This window comes from Loxodonta africana, chromosome 7, assembly GCF_030014295.1.
Source record: "Loxodonta africana isolate mLoxAfr1 chromosome 7, mLoxAfr1.hap2, whole genome shotgun sequence".
Lineage (NCBI taxonomy): Eukaryota > Metazoa > Chordata > Mammalia > Proboscidea > Elephantidae > Loxodonta > Loxodonta africana.
The window spans coordinates 6,815,368-6,827,647 of NC_087348.1; the positions used below are offsets into that span (position 1 = coordinate 6,815,368).

A 12,280-nucleotide genomic window follows, 5' to 3' on the forward strand; every position below is an offset into this window, starting at 1 on the left:
GTCAGACAGCCCCCGCCTCTCAGTCTGACTCCAAAGGCTGAGAGATCAAGCCCCCTTGCAGCTGCTCTGCGGTCCCGGGCCTTCTGGGAGCCCAGCCTCAAGGGCAGCTCATTAAATACTGAGAGCTTCTGCTCCAAGCCCTCTGTACGTGCCACAGAGGCTGGTGCTGCTGCTGGCCTCACTTCCATGGATAGGGAAACTGAGTCTCTGAGAGTCCGCCTCCCCTGTCCAAGGTGGCCCAGCAGTGGAGTTGAGATGCACAGTCAGGTCCGCCAAAGCCCAGAACCTGTTTCTGCTAGCTTTGCAGGACTTCTTATATTAGCCTGATCTCAGGACTGGTTACTGTGGGACCCCATGGAAACCTGGGTACACACTGACAGCAGGTGAATTTGGAAGGGCCACTGAGGAAGCCTAACTAGAAACTCTCAACATATTGTAGACCTACCATTGGGTTACAGGGTGCCCTGTTGGCGCAGTAATTAAGAGCTCAGGGTGCTAACCAAAAGGTCGGCTCCCTGGAAACCCTATAGTGCAGTTCTACTCTGTTCTCTAGGGTCCTATTAGTTGGAATTGACCTCATGGCAGCGGACAACGGGACAGTACTTGAGATAGGAAGCCCTGGTGGCGCAGTAGTTAAGCACTCGGCTGCTAACTGAAAGGTCAGTGGTTTAAAACCACCAGCCACTTCAAGGGAGAAAGATGTGGCAGTCGGCTTCTATGAAGATATAAAAAAAAAAAAAAAAATTGCAATGAGTTGATTTCGACTCGTAGGAACCCTACAGGACAGAACAGAACTGGCACAAGGGGTTCCCAAGGAGCGGCTGCTAGATTCAAACTGTCAACCTTTTGGTTAGCAGCTGAGCTCTTAACCACTGCACCACCAGGGCTCCATCCTTGGAAACCCTGTGGGGTAGTTCTACTTTGTCCTACAAGGTCACTATTAGTCAGAATCCACAGGATGCAACCAGTATACTTAAGGAAGTTATCCCACTTGGGAATAGGGTTTTCTTTGTTATGTTAATGAGGCCATGATCAGTGCAGGGTGTATTTTAAGCAATCACCTTTGAGATATAAAAGAGTGGATCAGGCACAGAAGCACAAATGGGGAAAGATACATGCTAGCTGGAGATCTCCAAAGAGAGCTGAGAAGGATGCCAGACAAGGATTTTCCCCCAGAGAAGAGAGAGAGCTGGTGCTCTGAATTCAGATTTCTAGCCTCCTGAACTGTAAGAAAATAAGCTTCTGTTTGTTAAAGCCCCCCCCCCCTTGAGGTACCTCTGTTACAGCGGCACTAGGGGGCTGAGACACCTCTACCACGCTTTCTGTTAAGCTTATTGTCAGTGTCTCTGTCTCCCTGTGTGATGGAGACTGGGTCTATGGTTTCCATCTCTGTTCTGACTGCTTGTGCTGGGAATCCTGCAATGTTAGGGCTGAAAATCCCTCCAGCCTCCTAGAGGTTGGCATTTGCTGAGGGGTCAGTCTGGCCGGCATGTGGTCTGGCATGCCCAGTGGGGTGCAAGGGGGCCCCCATGCCCACATCACCCCAACTGCCCATGCACTGGCCTCCTACCCTCGCTCCGCGTTGACGGTGATGGCCCTGGGCTTGTCTCGGTCCCCACGGAGAACCACGCCCATGGCCTCCCCGCTCAGCCGGTGGACGTTGATGGTGTTGGTGGCCTCGCACGTCCAGAACAGCGTCCGGCTGTAGACGTCAATGCTAAGGTCATGGGGCTGCCGGTCTGAGCTCTGGCCAGGCGAAGTCAAGACGTAGGGCTGTAAGACAGCAAGAAAGCAAAGCTTGGCCATCAGAGGCCCCGTGGGTGCCCAGCTGCCCTCGAGGGCATGAAAAGGCATTGTGCCACACTGAGGAACCACCTCACCCCACTAAGGAGGCTGTTATCAGAAAAACAGAAAATAACAGGTGTATTGAGGACGTGGAGAAGTTGGAACGCTTGTGCATTGCTAGTGGGAATGTAAAATGGTGGAGATGCTGTGACAAACAGCTTGGTGGTATCTCAAAAAGTTAAATGCACAATTTATATAGGCCCCACCAATTCCACTCCTGGGCATATATATACCCAAGAGAGTCGAAAGCAGGGACTCACTCAAACACCTGTGCCCCAATGTTCACTGCAGCAGTATTGACAACAGCCACAAGGTAGCAACGACGTACATGCCTAGCGACGGAGAAGTGGACAAACACAACGTGGTATGTACTTATAATGGGATATCACTCAGCCATTAAGAGAAACGAAGCTCTAATGCATGCTAGCAGACTGACGAACGGAGGAAACATCAAGCTGAGTGAAGTAAGTCAGACCGAAAAGGACAAACACTGTGTGACCCCACATATATGAAATATCTAGAATAGACATACGCAGAGACAGACACAGATTTGTGGGGAGAAGAGAAAATGGGAAGGTATTGCTTAATGGGTACAGAGTTTCCGTTTGGGGTGAGGAAAACCTGTGGAAATAGGTGAACGGAGTTGATGTGACTGAACTGTAGACTTAAAATGGCAAAACTTTGTTATATATACTTTACCACAATAAAACGGAGAAAACCAAAAGGCACTGCAGAGAAAGGCAGAGGGCCCGGTTCCTGAGTTTAGACTGAAAGTCAAAACACCAACTCTAGTTTTGGGATGCTTCCTCTCAAATCAGCCACTGCTTGCTGGGGTTCAGGGTGCAGGGTGATCCCTACAGCTCCTGACGTGTGGCCGTAAATGAACTCTGATTTCAGGGTCCCACCAGTCAGCGAAGCCTTCAGGCCCGGCTAATCAGCCCTAGGCACGTGCTCTCCACCCTATCCCCTGCCCTTGCGCCCACACGGAATGGCTGACCACATGGGGCCTCCTCACGGTCTTCTCCTGGCATTCCAAATTTATAAAAGACAAGATTTGAGGGTCTTAGTCCAGAAGTGTAAGTCCAAGAAAACCGGAGAGAAGAGAGAAGCTGGCTGGAGGAGGGGCCTGTGATCGCCAGTCTGCTACCAAGGACAAGAGGTGTGAAGAGAGGTGTTCACCTGTCCCAACCTTCCGAACAATCATGGAGATGGCGCAGGGCCGGGCAATGCTCCTGTTGTACAAAAGGCTGCTATAAGTCTGAGCCAACCTGCCGGCAACTGACAACGACCCCCAGGGCCAGCCTCTTGGGCTCAGCCTGAAAGGCCTCCCCACCTCCAAAGCCCCCTCCCACACACGGTCCAGCCCTGGTGGGCAGCTGGAAGAGCAGGGCTCCCGTTGGAACACTGAGCACAGAGCCTTGGGTAGATGGCGACTGCAGATGAATCTGGAATAGCCATCCACGAAGACTGGTTTGAGACGCTGTCTTTCTTCTTTGCTCCTCGGATTGCTCTGTAGGTAGCAACACTCACAGCCCCAAAGACTTGGGGTCATTGCTCTATGAGCCGTGCGCCAACTCAAACTGGGGGGCGTGTTCCTTTCCCAAAAGCCCCAGTACTCTCTGGCTGGGAACCACAGCCCAGGGCATGGAGGCTCCCACCAGATCTGCCCAAATCAGGATCGCTGAGGAGGGTGGGTCTGTGGGAACAGGGTATAAAATCAGTCCCCAGGGCCCCAGATGTCAGAACAACCATCTTAGAAATATGCCCTGCATGGAGCGACACACACCCATACCGCTCGCCCAGGCAGAGGGAACTCGAGAGGAGAAGGCAGTTTCACGGCTGGCCAGCGTCATGAGATCTGAGTCCCAGTTTTCCTGTGTTGTTAGGTGCCTTTGAGTTGGTTGTGACTCATAGCGACCCCACGTACAACAGAACGAAACGCTGCCCAGTCCTGCCCCATCCTCACAATCATTGCTGTGTGTGAGCCCATTGTTGCAGCCACTGGGTCAATCCATCTCGTTGAGGGTCTTCCTCTTTTTTGCTGACCAGAGGGCCGATGTCCTTCTCCATGGACTGATCCTTCCTGACAACATGTCCAAAGTATGTGAGATGAAGTCTTGTTATCCCCGCTTCTAAGGAGCATTCTGGCTGTACTTCTTCCAAGACAGATTTGTTCATTCTTCTGGCAGTCCAGGGTATATTCAATATTCTTTGCCAACACCACAATTCAAAGGCATGGATTCTTCTTCAGTCTTCCTTATTCATCATTCAGCTTTCACATGCATATGAGGCGACTGAAAACACCATGGCTTGGGGTCAGGCGCACCTTAGTCCTTAAACTGACATCTTTGCTTTTCAACACCTTAAAGAGGTCTTTTGCAGCAGATTGGCCCAACGTAAACATTATTACATAAGTAATAATATCTATACGAATGTAAAATTTCTTACCAAGATCCTATTCGATAGCACCGACAACTCCACTCCTCACCAGTTCAAAACCTTAGCCAAGGGGATAATGATTTAAAGGGGCATCTTTCAGCTGAAGGGATAGAGGGAAGGATCCAGAATAAAGCAGGGGCCACCAGAGGGAGAAGCCCAGACAATGGACCACTGGTGACACTCAGGGAGGGGTATGTTTTCCAAATTAAGGGGAAACCCAGAAGTTGTTCCTAAGAGGCTTTTTCTTCAAAGTCTTCCACCCACCATAAAAAGAATGCTTCTTAAAAGAGACTTTAAGGCAATTTGCGCCCAGTAGCTTTCTCAGCAGGAAGCCACTATCCATCAATTAACACCTTCCCATTCTCCAGAAGATGACTCCCAAGTGTGACTGTCCTCTGTGCCCACAGAGATGAAAGACATCCTATTTCCTCCATCTCCACCGCTCCCAGAGAGAGGAGCTTCCTGGAGAGAATCTAAAGGCTCATGTGGGAATTTTAGCTGTTGACTTTTACCACCAACCAAGGACACAGACCCCAGAGGCCCCATCTGATGACTTGTTCACTTTAAAATAAAATGATGCTGGAGAAGTATTCTGTTAAAGAGACGCCCAGGCCACTGAGACAGCATCTACCCCCAGTCTGGCATGTGGAACAGCAGAATCCACTTTACAGAGAGTCTGGGGACCCCCCAGAAAATCTCTCTGGACAAGCATGTCTCTGCATTGTTGCAATATAGGCACAACTCCTGCCCTGACCACTCAACAGAGAAAGCCACCACTTGGAGCTGCTGCAGCTTTTGTGAACTGAGTCTTTGGAAATGGGTACGTGAGCCCACGTGTCCCTGAATTCTGCACTAACTGGTACATGCTGGGCTCCACCCTCCCCGGTCACAGGACTGGTTACTGAAAGAATCCTTTCCCCTCCATTCTGCCCTGAGCTGCAAATACAACTTCTTACCTGGACCCCAACCACCTGCAGCGAGGTCAAAGTTCACAGGGGAAAGGGCACCGTTCTCCAGACTGCCAAGTCGGCCCAAGATCTAAGACACCAGCCGCAAGCTCAAGGGTCCCCATGATACCCTCAGTTCTGACCTGCTGGCTGCAAACTCAGGGTTTCCCCAAGACCTCCTCAGGATGCCAGCCACAAGGTCGGGGTCTCCGCAGCACCCTCACTTCTGACATGCTGGTTACAAATGTGGGGGTTCCCTCTACCCCTTCACAATGTCAGTAGTAAGCTCAGGGGTTTTCCAGGCCCCCTCTTTCTGACCTGCTGGCTCCCACTACTCCTTGGGTTCCACGACTCGAAGAACTCAAGAAAAGCGCTCTACTTACAATTACAGTTTATCATAGCCAAAAGGATGCCAACGAAGAGACACGTGGGGCGAGGTCTGGGAGGGTCCTCAACGTGGAACTTCTATGTCACCAAAGATGTGCTCCCCTCCCCTGTGCACTGAAGTCTGTCACCAACCAGGAAGCCCATGGAGCTTCCATGTCCAAAGAGCTTACACTGGGGTCTCACTGTATAGATAGACCTAATTGACTGGATCATTGCTCACCTGGTTGAATTCGACTTCCAGCCCCCCTCCCCTGAGGTTGGGCTGAAATCACTTGGTGGGTCCTCCTGGCCTGGCCAGCCCCCATCCACCCAACCTGAATCGTCTCATTAGCATAAACTCTCAGGTATGGTCTGGAGTCCTTCTGGATAGCAGACTCTAATCATGGGGGAAATTCCAAGGGTTTAGAGGTAACTTACCTCTTAGAAACAAAAGACAAAGACCAAATTCTTTGGGTGAAACCCACTGCAGTTAAGTCAATTCCAACTCACAGCGAACATACAGGACAGAGCAGAACCACCCCATAAGGTTTCCAAGAAGTGGCTGGCAGATTCGAACTGCTGACCTTTTTGGTTAGCAGCCAAACACCTCGTCACTATGCCACCACGGCCCCTCTTTGGGTAAAGCTAAGTGTAAATCCCACAGAGTGGAGATGCTGGGAGGCCCCAAGGCTGCAGGGAGAGCATCCTTTCTGGACGATTTCACACAGACCCCATGTTAAGTACAGTCATCCCTGCTAAAACACGACTTTTGAAATTTTCTCCAATGCACTGACATACAGATACCCCAACATCCATTTCGGCATTATTCACAACAACTCGAAAGTGGGCACAGCCCAGGAGTCCATTAACAGATGAATGAGCCAAATGCAGTGAGTGTATCTATACAATGGGACGGTATTCAACCATAAAGAAAAACGAATTCTTGATACATGCTAGGACATGAATGAAACTGGAAACACGATGCTGAGTGAAATAAGCCAGCCATAAAAGGACAAATTTTTTTTTTTTAATTTTTATTGTGCTTTAAGTGAAAGTTTACAAGTCAGTCTCTCATACGAAACCTTATACGCACCTTGCTATATACTCCTAGTTTCTCTTCCCCTAATGAGACAGCACACTCCTCTCCACCCTCTGTTTTCATGTCCATTCAGCCAGCTTCTGACCCCTCTGTCCTCTCATATCCTGTCCAGATGGGAGCTGCCCACATAGTCTCATGTGTCTACTTGATCCAAGAAGCTTACTCCTCACCAGTATCACTTTCTATTCCATAGTTCAGTCCAACAATCCCTATCTGAAGAGTTGGTTTTGGGAATGGTTCCTGTCTTGGGCTAACAGAAGGTCTGGTGACCATGACCTCCAGAGTCCTTCCAGTCTCAGTCAGACCATCAAGTCTGGTCTTTTTATGAGAATTTGAGGTCTACATCCCATTGCTCTCCTGCTCCCTCAAGGATTCTCTGCTGTGTTGCCTGTCGAGGCAGTCATCAGTTGTCGCTGGGCACCATTTAGTTCTTCTGGTTTCAGGCTGATGTAGTCTTTGGTTTATGTGGTCCTTTCTGTCTCTTGGGCTTGTAATTACCTTGTGTCCTTGGTGTTCTTCATTCTCCTTTGATCCAGGTGGGTTGAGACCAATTGATGCATCTTAGATGGACACTTGCTAGTGTTTGAGACCCCAGATGCCACTCTCCAAAGTGGGACGCAGAATGTTTTCTTAATAGATTTTATTATGCCAATTGACTTAGATGTCCCCTGAAACCATGGTCCCCAAACACCAACCCCTGCTACGCTGGCCTTCAAAGCATTCAGTTTATTCAGGAAACTTCTTTGCTTTTGGTTTAGTCCAGTTGTGCTGACCTCTCCTGTATTGTGTGTTGTCTTTCCCTTCACCTAAAATAGTACTTATCTACAATCCAATTAGTGAAAACCCCTCTCCCTCCCTCCCTCCCCACTCTCATAACCATCAAAGAATATTTTCTTCCCTATTTAAACTATTTTTCAAGTTCTTATAATAGTGGTCTCATACAACATTTGTCCTTTTGCAACTAATTTCACTCAGCATGCCTTCCAGATTCCTCCATGTTATGAAATGTTTCAGATTCATCATTGTTCTTTACTGATGCGTAGTATTCCATTGTGTGACTATACCATAACTTATTTATCCATTCATCCATTGATGGGCACCTTGGTTGCTTCCATCTTTTTGCTATTGTAAACAGTGCTGCAATGAACATGGGTGTGCATATATCTGTTCGTATAAAGGCTCTTATTTCTCTAGGATATATTCCAAGGAGTGAGACTGCTGGATGGTAAGGTAGTTCTAATTTTTTAAGGAAGCGCCAAATCAATTTCCAAAGTGGTTGTACCATTTTAGATTCCCACCAGCAGTATGTAACTGTTCTAGTCTCTCCACAGCCTCTCCAACATTTATTATTTTGTGTTTGTTGGATTAATGCCAGCCTTTTTGGAGTGAGATGTAATCTCATTGTAGTTTTGATTTGCATTTCTCTAATGGCTAATGATTGTGAACATTTCCTCATGTATTTGTTAGCTACCTGAATGTCTTCTTTAGTGAAGTGTCTATTCTTATCTTTTGCCCATCTTTTAGTTGGGTTACTTGTCTTTTTGCAGTTGAGTTTTTGCAGTATCATGTAGATTTTAGAGATCAGGCACTAATCGGAAATGTCACAGCTAAAAACTTTTTCCCAGTCTGTAGGTAGTCTTTTTACCCTTTTGGTGAAGTCTTTGGATGAGCATAGGTGTTTGATTTTTAGGAGCTCCCAGTTATCTAGTTTTTCTTCTGCATTCTTAATAATGTTCTGTATACTGGTTATGCCATGTATTAGAGGTCCTAGCGTTGTTCCTATTTTTTCTTTCATGATCTTCATCATTTTAGAGTTCATATTTAGGCCTTTGATCCATTTTGAGTTCGTTCTTGTGCATGGAGTGAGGTACGGGTCTTGTTTCATTTTTTTGCAGATGGATATCCAGTTATGCCAGCATCATTTGTTAAATAGACTGTCTTTTCCCCATTTAAGGGACTTTGGGTCTCTGTCAAATATCAGCTACTCATACATGGATGGATTTATGTCTGGATTCTCAATTCTCTTCCATTGGTCTATGTATCCGTTGTTGTAGCAGTACCAGGCTGTTTTGACGACTGTGGTAGTATAACAGGTTCTAAAATCAGATAGAGTGAGGCCTCCCACTTTGTTCTTCTTTTTCAGTAATGCTTTACTTATCTGGGGCCTCGTTCCTTTCCATATGAAGTTGGAGATTTGTTTCTCCATCTCGTTAAAAAATGTCATTGGAATTTGGATCGGAATTGCATTGTATCTATAGGTTGCTTTTGGTAGAATAGACATTTTTACAATGTTAAGTCTTCCTATCCATGAGCAAGGTATGTTTTTCCACTTACGTAGGTCTCTTTTGGTTTTTTGTAGTAGTGAAAAGGACAAATACTGATCCCACTTACATGAAATATCTAAAATAGGCAAACACACAGAGACCAAAGTTTATAAGTGGTTACCAGGGACTGGGGGGAGGAGGGAACGAGGAGTTATTACTGAAGGAGGACTGAGTTGCTGTTTGCCAAGAAAAAACAAAACCTGTTGCCGTCAAGTCGATTGTTACTCATAACAGGCCCTACATGACAGAGCAGAACTGCCCCCTCGAGTTTCCAAGGCGGGAATCTCTACAGCTGTTATTTTTAAAATGCAAAAATGTCACTTTATGGGCTAAGGAGCGCCTGACCTAAGCCATGGTGTTTTCGATCACCTCATACACATGTGAAAGCTGGACAGTGAATAAGGAAGATCAAAGAAGAATTGATGCCTTTGAATCATGGTGTTGACAAGAATATTGAATATACCATGGACTGCCAGAAGAACAAACAAATTTGTCTTGGAAGAAGTACAGTCAGAATGCTCTTTAGAAGTAAGGATGGCAAAACTTAGCCTCACATACTTTGGACATGTTATCAAGAGGGACCAATCCCTGGAGAAGGACATCATGCTTGGTAAAACAGAGGGTCATCGAAAAAGATGAAGACTCTCAATGAGATGGACCGACCCAGCGGCTACAACAACAGGCTCAAGCATAACGACTGTGAGAATGGCGCTGGACTGTGCAGGGTTGCGTTCTGTTGCACAGAGGGCTGCTATGAGTTAGAAGTGACTTGATGGCAGCTAACAACAATGACAATCTTCATGGAAGCAGATTGCAACATCTTTCTCCTGTGGAGCAGCTGGCGGGTTCGAACTGCTGGCCTTTTGGTTAACAGCCAAGTGTTTAATCACTGTACCACCAGGGCTCCTTAGTTTCCCTTTAGGGTAATGTAAAACTTTTGGAAACGATAGTGGTAACGGCTGCGCACCACTGTAAATACAGTATCAGTGAATTAGACATTTCAAAACAGTTAAGATGGCAAGCTTTTTCTTATACACATTTTATTTTTTTTTTAAATAGCGAAAAAAAAAGGAGAGGTGGGCAGTTTGGAAACCACCAGAATGGGCCACTCGCGACCATCGCAGTCGCCCGACAGGTACACTTACCTGAGTCCCGTCGTCCTTGGCTCTCTTGATGTTCTGGCGCCCATCCACCCAGTACATGAGCTTGTCCAGTGGGTCGTAGTCGACGGCCTTGACGTTCCTCAGCCCGTGCAGCGGCAGGATGAGGTCCGGGCTGTGGGGGTCATCGGGGATCACCCGACTGATGGAGCATTTCTGGCTGAACAGCAAGAAGGCTGTGGGTGCTGTAGAGAGGCAAACAGATGAGAGGCCTGCATGTCAGTGACATAAAGCTGGAGAAGGTGCCGGTGGGGTGGATGGTGTCCTGGATTTTTTCATGCCCCCCAAAAATGTGTGTTGGAATCCTGACCCCTAGACCTGTGAAGGTAATCTCATTCAGAAATAGGATTTTATTTGTTATGTTAATGAGGCCCCCGTCTATGTAGGGTATCCTAAACCTAATCAGCTCTGAGAGTCATAAGGCGAATGGTGGAAAGATCGATGCCACATGGAGACCGCCTAGGAGCTGAGGAACACTGGGGCTATGGAAGCTGAGACAAGAACCTTCCCCCAGAGCCGACAGACAGAGAGCAAGTCTTCCCCTAGAGCCTGTGCCCTAAATTTGGACATCTAGCCTCCTGAACTGTGAGAAAACGAATTTCTGTTTTGTAAAGCCACCCACTTGTGGTATTTGTTTCAGCAGCGCTAGGGAACCCAGATGACGGCGTTCTGCCTAGACGTGTCTGCACATACTGGTTGTACGGGGAAAAGCGCCCGGAAGGACGTCGGGCTGCCTCTCTGGGGGGCAGGGGCTGGGGGAGTTCTGCTCTGTGTGAGAGCTGGCTTTGTTGTCAGAATATCTTACAACGGTGTGTGTTGTTTTTGAAATAGACATATTTATTTTTAAACCACGAAGATCTAAAAGAGTAGGAAGGTGATGGGAGTCTACCTCAAACTCACACCCGCAGATGTCTGTGAGGCTCCATGCCTCTGTCATGGGCTCGGTGCCTCTACATGCCTGAATGAACCGCCACGTACAGTAGAAGGGAATGGTATCACTAGGAGGGGACACCCTGCGGGGGCCAGAAAGCAGCACATACATGAGGCTCTGGAGCTGGGATGAGGCTGGGCCTGGGCCCTGATCCCAGGAAGGCCAGGGAGCTGCCAGCTGCCTCCACGGGAAAGCTTTGCTTTTCAGGGAGCCAGGGCTGGAGTGTTCCTCGGCCATCTCTTGACCCATGACACGAGGACGCCCAGCATCTCCTTTGCAGGAGGGCCAGAATATACGAGGGGTTCTCCCTTGTGGCAGCAAACAGAGGTCTAGAGACTTGAGCCAAGATGCCCACGTTTATAAGCTGCCTCACTGGGGAACATCTGGTGGTCACAAAGTTGCTGCAGCTGTCAGATGGTCACAGCTGGGCAGTTTGAAACCTGTCATCACCCAGGTTTGTGGCTGCTGCTCGCCCTCTGCAGCCTCCATTAGATTCAAGGTCATATCCCCTCCTCGAAGGGGCACAACAGGACCAGAGGGAGGCCCAGAGTATGGGGGGATGGGGCAGGCTCTGGTCCCTGCCCATCACACTAGCTGCAGGGCCTCGATTGAGCCCCTTCATCTTGCTGAGCCTCAGTTTCGCCACTGACACACCTGGGATAAATGCTATCAGTCCTGCTGACATCCAGGACCACTGTGAGGCTCAGACAAGGCCTCAGATGACAGCGAGCCTTATAAACTGAAGTTCTGTGCAGGGGTTGAACTGTAATTCTCTGCCGATGTCACACGGAGCCCTGGCGGGGTAATGGTTAAGTGTGTGGCTGCTAACCGAAAGGCTGGCAGTTCAAACCCACCCAGCGGCTCCGTGGAAGATAGGCCTGACAACCTGCTCCTGTAAAGATAAAGATTACAACCTAGAAAATCCTACAGGGCAGTTCTACTCTGTCATGTGGGATCGCCATGAGTCGCAATCAACTTGATGGCACATTACAACAACAACAACAAGCCGATGTCACAGTGGAAGAGCCTGTCAACAGGATGTACCTGTACTGCTTTGTGGGGCCGTGGAAAGCTGCCCTCAGACTCTCTGAGCCTCAGTCTTCTAATCCCTGAAATGGGAGCACAAGGCCCACCAATTCAGAGGGTTGGAGGATTAGAGTTGCTGACAT

The 12,280-nt window shown here is 48.3% G+C and overlaps 1 protein-coding gene across 1 annotated transcript in view; it reads right to left on the reverse strand.

Moving 5' to 3' along the window:
* The window catches only part of LRP5 (LDL receptor related protein 5), a 90,612-nt gene that overhangs the window by 22,411 nt on the left and 55,921 nt on the right, over window positions 1-12,280 (reverse strand). The window contains exons 12-13 of the mRNA XM_064287647.1: window positions 10,166-10,365; window positions 1,571-1,773 (exon numbers count right to left, since the gene is read on the reverse strand). Of these exons, the coding sequence (XP_064143717.1) occupies window positions 1,571-1,773; window positions 10,166-10,365 (403 nt within the window). The remainder of the gene's footprint in view (window positions 1-1,570; window positions 1,774-10,165; window positions 10,366-12,280) is intronic.